Source organism: Littorina saxatilis, linkage group LG1, assembly GCF_037325665.1.
Source record: "Littorina saxatilis isolate snail1 linkage group LG1, US_GU_Lsax_2.0, whole genome shotgun sequence".
NCBI classification, from domain to species: domain Eukaryota; kingdom Metazoa; phylum Mollusca; class Gastropoda; order Littorinimorpha; family Littorinidae; genus Littorina; species Littorina saxatilis.
In genome coordinates, this window is record NC_090245.1 from 9,792,155 (window position 1) to 9,805,621 (window position 13,467).

At 40.7% G+C, this 13,467-nt stretch overlaps 1 protein-coding gene across 8 annotated transcripts in view; it reads right to left on the reverse strand.

Moving 5' to 3' along the window:
* Positions 1-1,669: 1,669 nt before the first annotated feature.
* The window catches only part of LOC138961060 (GATOR2 complex protein WDR59-like), a 130,113-nt gene continuing 118,315 nt past the window's right edge, over positions 1,670-13,467 (reverse strand). For all 8 annotated transcript variants that reach the window (XM_070332695.1, XM_070332683.1, XM_070332663.1 and 5 more), the window contains 3 exons: positions 9,882-10,024; positions 7,754-7,861; positions 1,670-7,240 (listed from right to left, as the gene is read on the reverse strand). In XM_070332695.1, coding sequence (XP_070188796.1) covers positions 7,107-7,240; positions 7,754-7,861; positions 9,882-10,024 — 385 coding nt within the window. In that variant the 3' untranslated portion in view covers positions 1,670-7,106. The remainder of the gene's footprint in view (positions 7,241-7,753; positions 7,862-9,881; positions 10,025-13,467) is intronic.

Here is a 13,467-nt window from a genome sequence, read left to right on the forward strand (position 1 = left end):
GTGTGTGTGTATTTGCATGCACACAAGTGTGTGTGCATCTGAGCGATTGTTGAATACTGGAGTATTGTTTTTTTTCACACACAACTGGGTCTTATTTATATGAACATGTGAATTTGCATTGTGTAACTATTATGTTAGTGTTTGGCAGAGGTTGGAAGATGCGTCAAAAGATAAGCAAGTCCTAGTCTTGCCTTTATTCAACACTGGTTTTTTTGTGTCCATGAACATTTGAAAGTGTATGTACATGAGTGTTTGTAGGAATGTCTTTTGATGAGACTTTGCTTGTGTGAAAGAGATGTTTGTATGAATGTAATCTCATGCTTTTGAAGGAGCATTATCTCCAGCCATCTTATTGAGCAAGGCTGTTCTGCGGATTAACTTTGTGAGTTGGATTGCTTCAACCATTGCAGGGCACTCTGCATTCACAAACTCGAAACTTTAATCCAAGAAAGTATGAATCTGTTACTTTTGTTCTGCATTCTTTGTTCTAGTATTAGACTTTAAAATCTCAACAACAAAGCAAAAGCACTATTCTGTGTTTTCTTGTGCAGTCTCATTTGTAATGCCTAAAAAAAAAATAGGTGTGGTTACAGTAACCCGACCTACCCTATTTTTAGGGGCCGACCCTATAACTTTTTATTACAATTGTCAAAACAAAACAAACAAGAGGCGAAGCCATCAAGGCTCACGTAAGAAATCGACAAACAGTAACACAAACTCAATCACTCCGTCACACACACACACACACACACACACACACACACACACACACACACACACACACACACACACACAGAAAAAGCATAGGTGAAACTGTGCAAGAAAGCGAGACACTAGATCTAGATCTGTCTGTCTGCATGTAGCCTACTTACAAGGACACGACTGCCAACTAGTCTCGGCGCGCTCAAAATAATAATGACCGAGACTGTCAGTACTTCCTTCGCGTGACGTCTAACCCTCTTACGTCATAATGTGACGTCAATGTAATGTGACGTCTTCAAATGTTAGAGTTTCTACCACAGACATACACACGCACAGACGCACGCACGCACGCACGCACAGACAGACAAAGTTACGATCGCATAGGCTACACTTACGTGAGCCAAAAACACAAGAAAACGAGTTCAGAAAAAGCAATGAAAGCGAAATCGCCCGAGTCGCACACTTATTTCCCTGTCAAGTAGGTTTAATTTGTACACATTAGAAAAAAATGTAAAAAAAAAAAAAAGTGATTGCCTACCTTCCTACCCTATTTTTTGGGGCTATGTTACCGTAACCACACCTATTTTTTGTGTGTGGCCTAATGCACTTTGTAACAGGCGCATCTGTTTTCTGACTTGCACATTTTCTTTTCTGGTGCTGTTTAGTAATGCACAGACACTACCTAATGTGTTGCACATTTATGTACATTTAGAATATAAATGTTTTGTGTAATTGATTGATTGGTCGGTTAATTGATTGGTTGATGGTCCACCTAAAAGTGGTACAAGTAAATAAAATAAAAATTTGAAGATTGAAATGTTTAGATGTTGATGTGCATGCTTGTGTTGAATGAGAAAAGTGTTTGTGTGTCTTCCCTTACTAATTCTGGTCATTTCTTGTCATCCTCAGTGTGTTTGTGTGTGCGAGAGATAGAGTATGCACTTTCAAACTTGAACAAAAATCTCTATTTCTTGGTTTTTTTTAATTATTCACTGTACTCAAGATCACAGATAATCAGATTGTCAACAATTTGGAGTTTTTTTTTGTGTGTGTGTGTGTGTGTAAGATTTTATTCAGTTTAACCATGAAGCTAGTTTCCTATCCAAATTGGCATAGTGGATCAATTTCTCTGCCCAAACCTTGCAATTTAATTTCTTCCTTTCTCAAAACTCACAATAAAGCTACGTCACCTGCACAACACTCATCATGGAGCTACTTCTCTACCCAAAACTCACAACAAAGCTACGTCACCTGCACAACACTCATTGTGGAGCTACTTCTCTTTTTTTTTATTTTTTTTTTTACCTCAGTTGCCTGCAAGGCTGCTTCAACCCATCTTTTTTGCCTCTTTCGTCTTTTTTTTTTTTGGGGGGGGGGGGGGGGGCAGTGTTTTCTTTTACATTTCATGTTACATTTCCATTAGGTTACTTTTTAATTCAACAAAAATCTAACTAAGGACGATGGGGATAAACCTTTTGTAGCGCAAGTTCTTGTTGAAGTACAATTTCCAATGGAATATGCGATTTAGTTTTCTTAACTTTGCTAATGCACATTTTTGCTATCAATAAAACATGGTTAATTAACGCTGATTCCTGACATTTTTCAATTCCGAATAATACATCTGTAATAGACAATAAGAAAGCCCGACCCGTCAGACTGTTCAACATTTGTTCAATACAATTTGGAGTGTTTATTATCTCTCTCAAACACACACATGCATTCTGCAAAATGACTTGAGTAACCTTAGACAGTTCAAATGAACAGTTAGTTACTCAGACAGTTCAAATGAACAGTTAAGGTACATGTACTGCCGTGTATAATGAGAAACTTTTTCCTGTCTGCATTTCACACTGCATTCATATAATCACATAATGCTCACTGTACACTGCTTTCACAAATATCTCACGTTCTTAGTCATATTTTACTGGAACAAGCATCCATCACAGTCTCTCCCACGCTTATATAATTGCTTTCACAAACATCTCACACTCAAGTCATTATTTTAATGGAACAAGTCACCAGCACAAACAGTCTCTCCCAGGCTTATATAATTGCTTTCACAAACATCTCACGTACTCCAGTCATTATTTTAATGGAACAAGTCACCAGCACAAACAGTTTCTCCCACGCTTATATAATTGCTTTCACAAACATCTCACGTACTCCAGTCATTATTTTAATGGAACAAGTCACCAGCACAAACAGTCTCACCCAGGCTTGCTTTCACAAACATCTCACGCTCAAGTCATTATTTTAATGGAACAAGTCACCAGCACAAACAGTCTCACCCAGGCTTGCTTTCACAAACATCTCACGTACTCCAGTCATTATTTTAATGGAACAAGTCACCAGCACAAACAGTCTCACCCAGGCTTGCTTTCACAAACATCTCACGCTCAAGTCATTATTTTAATGGAACAAGTCACCAGCACAAACAGTCTCACCCAGGCTTGCTTTCACAAACATCTCACGCTCAAGTCATTATTTTAATGGAACAAGTCACCAGCACAAACAGTCTCACCCAGGCTTGCTTTCACAAACATCTCACGCTCCAGTCATTATTTCAATGGAACAAGTCACCAGCACAAACAGTCTCTCCCGGGCTTGCTTTCACAAACATCTCACGTTCTCCAGTCATTATATTAATGGAACAAGTCACCAGCACAGTCTCTCCCACGCTTATATAATTGCTTTCACAAACATCTCACGTTCTCCAGTCATTATTTTAATGGAACAAGTCACCAGCACAAACAGTCTCTCCCAGGCTTGCTTTCACAAACATCTCACGCTCAAGTCATTATTTTAATGGAACAAGTCACCAGCATAAACAGTCTCACCCAGGCTTGCTTTCACAAACATCTCACGTACTCCAGTCATATTTTACTGGAACAAGCATCCAGCACAGTCTCTCTCACGCTTGTTTTCACAAAAACTAAACACTCCCGGCATATTATACTGAAACAGAAGTCTCCTGCACTAATTGCTTTTACAAACATTTCCCACTCCAGTCATATTTCACTGAATCAAATCTCAACAAACGGCCTCATTGCGGTCTGTTTTCACCAACATTTCACACTAGTCGTATATAAAGACTGTTTGTACAAGAGGCTTCTTTCAAGTAATACTTGAAAGAAGCCTCTTGTACAAACAGTCTTTCACAAACATTAAACACTCAAGTCATATTTGACAAGATCAAATCTCAACAAACGGTCTCACCATGGTCTGCTTTGACAAACATTAAACTCTAGTCGTATATTTGCCTTTTTAAAAAAATGTTGCACTTTCAGACCAAAGAAAATCCAAAAACAAAATGTAATAACTAAAACTTTTCTTATGCACTGATCTTGTTTGTAAATCATTCTTGGACCGTATTCTTCATGTGTGCCCTTTTAACATGCCAACTTAATGGAGATTAATTAATTTTTATTAATTTAATTGGGAAAAAATGTCATTCCTGTTACCAAGTTTCATTTTATTTTTTCAACAATGAAAAGTAATAGTCGGGTCTTTTTTGACTATCATTGTCTTCTCCAAAGTTATTTCAACATTCTAAGGAAGATTTTGATTGAAAAGTTTCACAAAATAATTTTTCATCCACATAAAGAGCTCATAATTCTCAAACACTTGGCATTTGGATGGTCGCCAAACTTAATACAATGAAGCATATGTCGTTGCATTCCAAACAGACCCCTCTGTGACTGAAAAGTCACTAAGACAAAGACAATATTCTGTTGTCTGCATTAACTGATCATCCATTCATTTATAATGAATTAATCAATTAGTAGTAACAGGAATGACATACAGTAACAGGAATGACATTTTTAAATGTTATGGCATTGACTCAGTTGAGACTTTCTGTTCATCAGAGTTGTGGCAAAATAATATGTTCAAGGATCATATTAAGCAAATGAAAAATAAATTTATAACTTCTCAACTGCTTCATAATGTCATTTTTCTTTGCGCAGAACAACATTTCTGAAATGATAAGGCTACATACAAAGTTAATTTCTAAGAACGCCAATACACTCGTGGCTGTTAGCAAATAATAACATTCATACAATATTAAAAAAAAAGCCCCTGTGACGGATGACTTCTTTGCCACAGAGCATTTAAGAAATAAAATGGGTTTTTTTCTCTGCATAATAGTCGAAACTCTCTCTCTCTCTCTCTTTTCCCCATTAGTCTTTCTGGTGGTTTTTTTAATTGCGTGCATGAGTGCATGTATGCGTGTGTATGAGAGTGTGTGTGCGTGTATGTGTGTGCATTCGAGTGTGTGTGTGTGTGTGTGTGTGTGTGTGTGTGTGTGTGTGTGTGTGTGTTCCGCGTAATGGGCAACATTTTTGCCCATTTCGCGTAATCGGCAAAACGCTGCCCAATACGTGAAATCGGCAGCGTTTTGCCGAAATCGGGTGAAGGCTTCTAAAATTTGCCAAATTTGCAAAATCGGCAGCCACTTTTTGATTTTAAAGTTCTCAAATGCCTGGGATATCATCACAATTAGACAACTAGATACTCCAATGGATAGATATCGCAATAATCAATAAGTTATGGCAAGTTATTGCAGAAAGTGTAGTTTTCGTGCATTTCCGGAGTTATGCTCGACACAGACCAACATAGACCATACAAAACATAGTAGGGAGGTAAAGCAATGTTAATGCATTGTTCTGGTGACACAAACAGCAACAGACTGGCTGTCGCTTTTGCGAAATGGGCAAATTTTAGAAGCCTTTCTGCATTTTCGGCAAAACGCTGCCGATTTCACGTAATGGGCAGCGTTTTTGCCGATTACGCGAAATGGGCAAAAATGTTGCCGATTCCGCGAATTCAGCAATTCCGTGAATTCGGCACGACATATCAAAGCACATAATTAAATGGACAGTGATTAGAGATGTGCAGCAGATTTTCTACATTTTTACAAATCTCTGGGACAGAAATTACAACATTTTTTGAAAAAGGTCCATATAGCTGGAAAGAAGACTCTCGTAGAAACAGTCTCACCAAGCCTTCTTTTCACAAACGCATCACACTCCAGTTATATTTTACTGGAACAAGCATCCAGCACAAACAGTCTAACCCACGCTCACACACATACAATGAATATCCGATGAAAATCACTGGCACAACATCACGAGGCTGATACCTGAGCTCTCTATATACACGCATAATTTTTCCCAAATTGAAGTAATCTGAATCGTCAAATCCTGCGTCTTTCAACTTCATTTAAAAACAGCTGAGAACAATGCACAAGATTCACAGCACATCACTTAATCGTGAAGAACTGTTCTCTCAAGGGCTTGACCAAATGTACCAGCATGTGTATCAATCCGGGACGGTGACTTGTTTGAGCCTTTTTACTCTCTGAAGCATCATGTGTGTGTGTGTGTGTGTGTGTGTGTGTGTGTGTGTGTGTGTGTGTGTGTGTGTGTGTGTGTGTGTGTGTGTGTGTGATTGTTACAAATACTCCATCAAGAAGTATTACAATCCACATGCTTCCAAAGTTGCTTTGCCTGGTCAGGATAACAGTACATGTACCTGTATGATATAAGGCACAGCGCTCGTTTGGGCTGACAAATGATTTCAACAGATAAACACTTCAGTAATAAAGCACCCCTAGCATATCTTATGGCTTTTTAAGTTTTTACCATGTTGCAGAGTTTTATTCTTGTTTCCAGGACTGAAGCCACTGGCCAACAAGGCGCACTTGCCCAATGTGTCAGCCATGCATGCGAGCAAAAACAGATCATTTGGCGCATTAGTATATATTGTCCGCAAAACACCTGGCTGCACAAGCAAAAGCACAACAATTTGGCGTATCACTTTCTGTAGAGGGCTTAAGTTACAATTGAAGGAGATCGAGACACGACCAGAGTATCATTCAACAGGTCATGACTTAACACTTTCTACCCCACCTATGTTGACCAAGTTTTTTTTAGCCGAGACCAGCTGTGCTGCAGCAGGTCACACAGAATTGTAGTAGCTGTGTAGTAACTGTGTATCAACACACTGGAATGCAGGCGTTAGATGGACGTTACAGGAAGCGACTGAAGCTAACAGTCTGAGAGAATATATCCGTACCTGGTCAGATAGAGCCAAATGAGTGGGTACGGATATATCCGTACCTGGGAAACAATGACTTAGTAACAGAAGTGTTTAGCTGCTCCGTCTTGTTTCACAACTAAGACAACAGTCAGTGATGCAAACTTAAAAGGACTCAAATTGCCACAAGATGTGATCCTTGAAAGTGGAACCATTCCAACATATTCTGTTCACACAGTCCACAGTATTTTCCACAGACCGTTCCTCCATGCAAATGCAGTCAAGTTGTGAGTGCAGGTAAAGAACAGAGCTAGCGGACACTGGATTTTGAGTATTCATTCTGTCTTGATGGTATCGTTCATGTGGTGCTAGCCTCCGAATAAGTTCTCCTTCAAACAGTTGCATCCACAGCCCGTGGGGCACACACTGTGGGATTTGAACCACTCCAATATGTGCACTGTGTGACCGCCGTGGCCACATACCAAGCAGAAGTTCGCCAGACCTGAAGAAAAAAAATTACAGCACAGTTTTAATTTAAAGAAGGATTTGCTGAGAACATAATTAAGTTTTAACATTCAGTCAAATCAGTGCAAGCTTCTGTGCAATTCGTTAAAAATTCACTTGAATTGATAGGCTTTTCTATGCATTCATCTTTCCTCATAATTTTAGTGCCAATCGTAATTATACAATTCGTGCCTTAAAGTGTTCTGGATAAAACATATTCCTTCACGTTAACCATCAATATTTGTGATATTACAAATAGAACAGACTTATCTGAGTCCATGGCAGAATTGTTTCAAGACTCAAGACCCAAAGATTCACTCTCTTCAAATAACAAGAACATATTATTTTAGGTATGCAAGTTGGAATAAAAAGACAATCAACTAAAACAAATCAAGACAAAAATACACCCCCCCCCCCCCCCCACACCACAAAAACAACACATTCACAAAAAACACAACAAAAAAACAACAACAAGGACTGTTGACTGACGTTACAAACTATACACACGCACCTCGCACACCGATGTGACAGATGGAGCACTGCAGAGCGGGGTACTTGCACCAGCTGCACTGCGGCCCGCGCATCTCCTTGCCGCACTTGTGGCAGCACACGGCAAACTCTGAAAGGTCACCTTCAACGTTCAGTTGGTTACATTGCACTAAATAGACAAACTCCACAAATAACTCACAGTGAATACTCTTTTGTTTAGCGAGGCAAACTTTCAACATGTGCTCTTTGTCCATATGTTTCAGACACAGCACACGCAAGTGACTGGCCTATAAATTGTGACGATGAAAAGCAAGAGTATTCACTCCTTCATCGCCCATACAAACCCGACAGAGTTGTTTCCAAACATCATCAATTGAAGGACAACGAGGGCGCATGCTCCTATATTTACACAATGAACAGAACAACAGGCTGCGGGTAAAAAGAACTAGAACAAGACAACAATGAAACAGACACAAGTACAAACATGCAGTTTCACCAGGCCGTAACCAAACTTTCCCCTCATATGGAAATTAAACAAGAAGAGCAAAGCCCATACGACTCACATGCTTTACACATTTTTCCTACCAAAATACATGTGACCTTGACCCAAGGTCAAGGTCATCCAAGGTCATGCAACACAAAGCTGTTAATTCAAGACATAGGAAGTACAATGGTGCTTATTGGCTCTTTCTACCATGAGATATGGTCACTTTTAGTGGTTCACTACCTTATTTTGGTCACATTTCATAAGGGTCAAAGTGACCTTGACCTTGATCATATGTGACCAAATGTGTCTCATGATGAAAGCATAACATGTGCCCCACATAATTTTTAAGTTTGAAACAGTTATCTTCCATAGTTCAGGGTCAAGGTCACTTCAAAATATGTATACAATCCAACTTTGAAGAGCTCCTGTGACCTTGACCTTGAAGCAAGGTAAACCAAACTGGTATCAAAAGATGGGGCTCACTTTGCCCTATATATCATATATAGGTGAGGTATTCAATCTCAAAAAAATCAGAGAAAATGGGAAAAATGTGAAAAATAGCTGTTTTTTAGGCAACATTTATGGCCCCTGCGACCTTGACCTTGAAGCAAGGTCAAGATGCTATGTATGTTTTTTGGGGCCTTATCATCATACACCATCTTGCCAAATTTGGTACTGATAGACTGAATAGTGTCCAAGAAATATCCAACGTTAAAGTTTTCCGGACGGCCGGACCGGCCGGACGGACGGACGGACGGACGGACGACTCGGGTGAGTACATAGACTCACTTTTGCTTCGCATGTGAGTCAAAAGTGACGTGTTTGACCATATGTGACCCTCCACCACGAAATGAGTCGCATGTCACCTCGCGCGGTTCTGCGCTAGGCTTAATATAAGTCCGGGGAGTGTCTGGTAACAGTGTGAGGGTCACCTTAGTCACAGGCTTATAACTCAAACAGTTTTCGCTCTTTTCTAAAACGGTTTTCACCACTGGATAGAACATAAAAAAACTCTCTAGGAAAATGTAAAAATTTTAAAATCATACAAAGGTGACATGCGACTCATTTCGTGGTGGAGGGTCACATATGTTGCCATTTCTGTGACTTCGGGCATTCTGTGGAGATTTTTCCGATCTCCCAGGTCAACTTATGTGCAGACCTGCTAGTGGCTAAACCCCCTTCGTGTGTACACGCAAGCACAAGACCAAGTGGGCACGGAAAAGATCCTGTAATCCATGTCGGAGTTTGGTGGGTTATGGAAACATGAAAATACCCAGCATGCCTACTCAACGAAAGCGGAGTGAAGCTGACTATGCTCTCAGAGTAAAGTGTGGGGAACCCAAATGGGCAAACGAGCTCACACGTAACCAGAACAATTCTGGAACGCTGAAGAAGAAGAAAGGGCATTCTTGACTGAACCCTTTAATTGGAGAAACCATAATGGAAACAAACTTTACTGTGCTCACTGACTCACACTTCAAGCTCAATTTCTAAAAGTTCAAGGAAATATCAGCGACAACACATTGTAAAACAGATGAATAGGAATGGAAAACAGTGTTGAAATTCCCTTAACAATAATTTTGACCACAGTGTCTGTTTTCGCAGAAATGGCAACATATTAGGAATATAATGTGTGGTCAAAAATGATACTAGGTGGACTTACCAACTCCTTTATGCTGAGGAACAGGTGTTGAGATGAACTTGAGGACCAGAGCCCGCTGGTTGAAGAGGCGCCAGTTGTAGAGGATCTTGGCGTAGGCTAGCTTGTAGCGATCATACTGCTCCCACACCGCCGGGTCTAGCATTCTGTGAGAGGCAACAGGGAGTAATGTAGCTTTAGTATGTCACTGTGTGTGTGTGTGTGTGTGTGTGTGTGTGTGTGTGTGTGTGCGTTTTGAAGACATTGTGTGTGTGTTTTGATGTGTGTGTTGTGTGTGTGTGTGTGTGTGTGTGTAGGTGGTTTTACCGACAAATGGGGACGATTGTCACTGGAGAGCAGTCAAATGGGGACGCTTCCGACAAACGGGGACGTCCCCATTTGTCGGCCCGTGCGACCCCATTTGACTGGATTTGAGCAGATTGAGCGACCCCATTTGACTGCTTCCTAGCATCCCTGTGGACAAACGGACTGGATTTTCACACAGATTCATACACATATTTTAGCTCTGCACTTTTTGGTCTGCTCAACTAAACCATGTGATTTTTATCATGTGACTTCAAATGACTTTACAGTAACTGCTTTCATCAGAATTCAGTTTCTATTCAAATGCAGTTAAACTAAAACATTTATTTGAATTAAAAAAAAACAAAAGTTATTGCATTTAATATATTTTATTCAGAATATTTTGAAAGAGTTCTGATTATTTGATCACGGTTTTTTTTGTATTAAAACAAAAACAAACACAGAAACATATACATTCCTGTAAAAAAAAAAATGATTACAATTATTTTGTTATGAGATTTATTTTAGGTTAATTCGAAGTGTTGTGTCTTTGTCATTTGTTGGTTTGTGCAGTGCAGTTGTTTTGTCAGTTATTCTTCTCTTCATTTGTTCTATCGTCTTTCTTCTTCTTTTTTGTGTGTGTATTTTTGTGTTTTTGTGCCTGAAGAAGACCCTTAGGTCGAAACGTCGCTGTTATTCGTTCCGTGTTCGTCATTTTAACGTGAGTACATTGCTTTTTGGTCTCTTTATTGTTCCCTCTCACGTCCAGTCGCCATTGTTTAATACATGTTTTAATGTGTTTTGTATAATCCGGAAGCAGGAGTTTAAAACCTATGTATTCTTCTTCTTCTGCGTTCGATGTTTAAAACCTATGTATATATTAAGGGAAAAGTCTGGGTTGTGGCACTCGATCACTAGGTGGGGCACTGCCCTTCGCTCCCTGTTACCCGAGTTCCAATCCTCGTGGTAAGGCGTCCGCCCCGTGATCGGGAGGTCGTGGGTTCGAACCCCGGCCGGGTCATACCTAAGACTTTAAAATTGGCAATCTAGTGGCTGCTCCGCCTGGCGTCTGGCATTATGGGGTTAGTGCTAGGACTGGTTGGTCAGGTGTCAGAATAATGTGACTGGGTGAGACATGAAGCCTGTGCTGCGACTTCTGTCTTGTGTGTGGCGCACGTTATATGTCAAAAGCAGCACCGCCCTGATATGGCCCTTCGTGGTCGGCTGGGCGTTAAGCAAACAAACAAACAAACCCGAGTGCCAACAACAATAGGATGAGCATCAGAAGCGAAGATAAAGAGGGAATTTTTTTCTCTGCGCGCGCGCCAGCAAGCAGGATGTCTCAGAACTGAAGCGGTAATAGTATGATCTAATTACAGGCGATGGGTTTATGGGTCACGTGATTATATATATGAAGTCTTCTATCGCGCGCGTATCTCCAGACTCGGACTCAAGGCGCAGGAATCTATTTATGCCGTGTGAGATGGAATTTTTTACACAATACATCATGCATTCACATCGACCAGCAGATCGCAGCCATTTCGGCGCATATCCTACTTTTCACGGCCTATTATTCCAAGTCACACGGGTATTTTGGTGGACATTGTTTTATCTATGCCTATACAATTTTGCCAGGAAAGACCCTTTTGTCAATCGTGGGATCTTTAACGTGCACACCCCAATGTAGTGTACACGAAGGGACCTCGGTTTTTCGTCTCATCCGAAAGACTAGCACTTGAACCCACCACCTAGGTTAGGAAAGGGGGGAGAAAATTGCTAACGCCCTGACCCAGGGTCGAACTCGCAACCTCTCGCTTCCGAGCGCAAGTGCGTTACCACTCGGCCACCCAGTCCACGTGATGTGGGGGCGGAGCCAAACATTGGTTGATACTTACTGTGTTGACATTAGTTCATTGGCCCCGCCCCAACATCATATGACTTACTAATCCATGGGCTATCATTGGTTCATGTTTTTGGCGCTAAACTATCTGACAGGTAAAGAACTATTTTGATGTGACACGTTATTACTTGGTGCAAATACGCGCAGTGTTTAAAACCACTTGGCGGACAGAACTGTGCATTCTCACAATTCGACACTTACTACATCCATAATAACCACACCGTTGATCAATCGCTGAGAAATGGCACAAATGACAGTTGGGGAAAACATTCAGAAGTTGGAATGATCTTACTGAACGGCTGGCAGACTTTTCCAGAAAGAACGATTTGGTGTACGTGGTCAAATACAGTCGTGCTGTTCAACTTGCGAACAAGAATTCAAAACAGCCCTTTCCAGACGAACTGAAGTATGCATACGCAAAACTTGTGTGCAAGTACTCAGGAAAAGGACGACTCACAGGCCGAGGTGCGAAGAGGAGCAATGGGTAAGCGGATTAATATTTAGTTGCTATACTTCTTATGCGTTCTTGTCACAGATAGTAACTCGTATGAATGTTTAATTTTAATATTTTTTTTTTTTTTGTGAGGTTTACAATGTTTCAACATTCATTCCAGTATCGACTGACATTTTAACGAGTGCGGAAAGTCTGTCTGTCTGTCTGTCTGTCTGTCTGTCTGTCTGTCTGTCTCTCTGTCTCTCTGTCTCTCTCTCTCTCTCTCTCTCTCTCTCTCTCTCTCTCTCTCTCTCTCTCTCTCTCTCTCTCTGCGCGCACTTCTTCTTCTTCTTCTTTGTCGGACAGATTTTTCACACAAATGACCAGGAAACCAGATTACGTAAGCCGTGTCAGCTGTACCCTTTGTAAAAGTCAGCGTAGCTCGAGAACGGCATTGAAATATTTTCGGTGTTCTTTACCTTGCCCAAGAAGCAGAGCATAAGAGTATACGTCACACACTCGAGTCAAGGACGTCGTAAAATGGCCCTCGGTCAAGTTTTCACCGAGAACCATTTTATGATGTCCTTAACAATTATGTGTTAGTCGGCTTAGAATATGCGCGCAGGTTTCAAAGTTTTGATCCATTCGATTATCTCAACAGACATCCTTTGATTGTAAAGTTGAATGCGGGCACATGATGGTTGAAAATACTTAACTTGAAAGTTTCCCGCTGTGGTAGATTTTTATGGTGGTTGTCACACAGGCAGCGACGGCTTTACTGGTCGGACCCAGTTGTGCGTTACCTCGCTTTTGCCTTTAATGACTGACTGACTGGCTGACTTTGGGGATTAACGTCCTCTGAGGTAACTAGGATCTATTTGGGAACATTTACCGTGATACTGTAAGAGGAGCAAGAAAAGAAAAGAAAAATGATGATGATGATGATGATGATGATGATGATGATGATGATGATG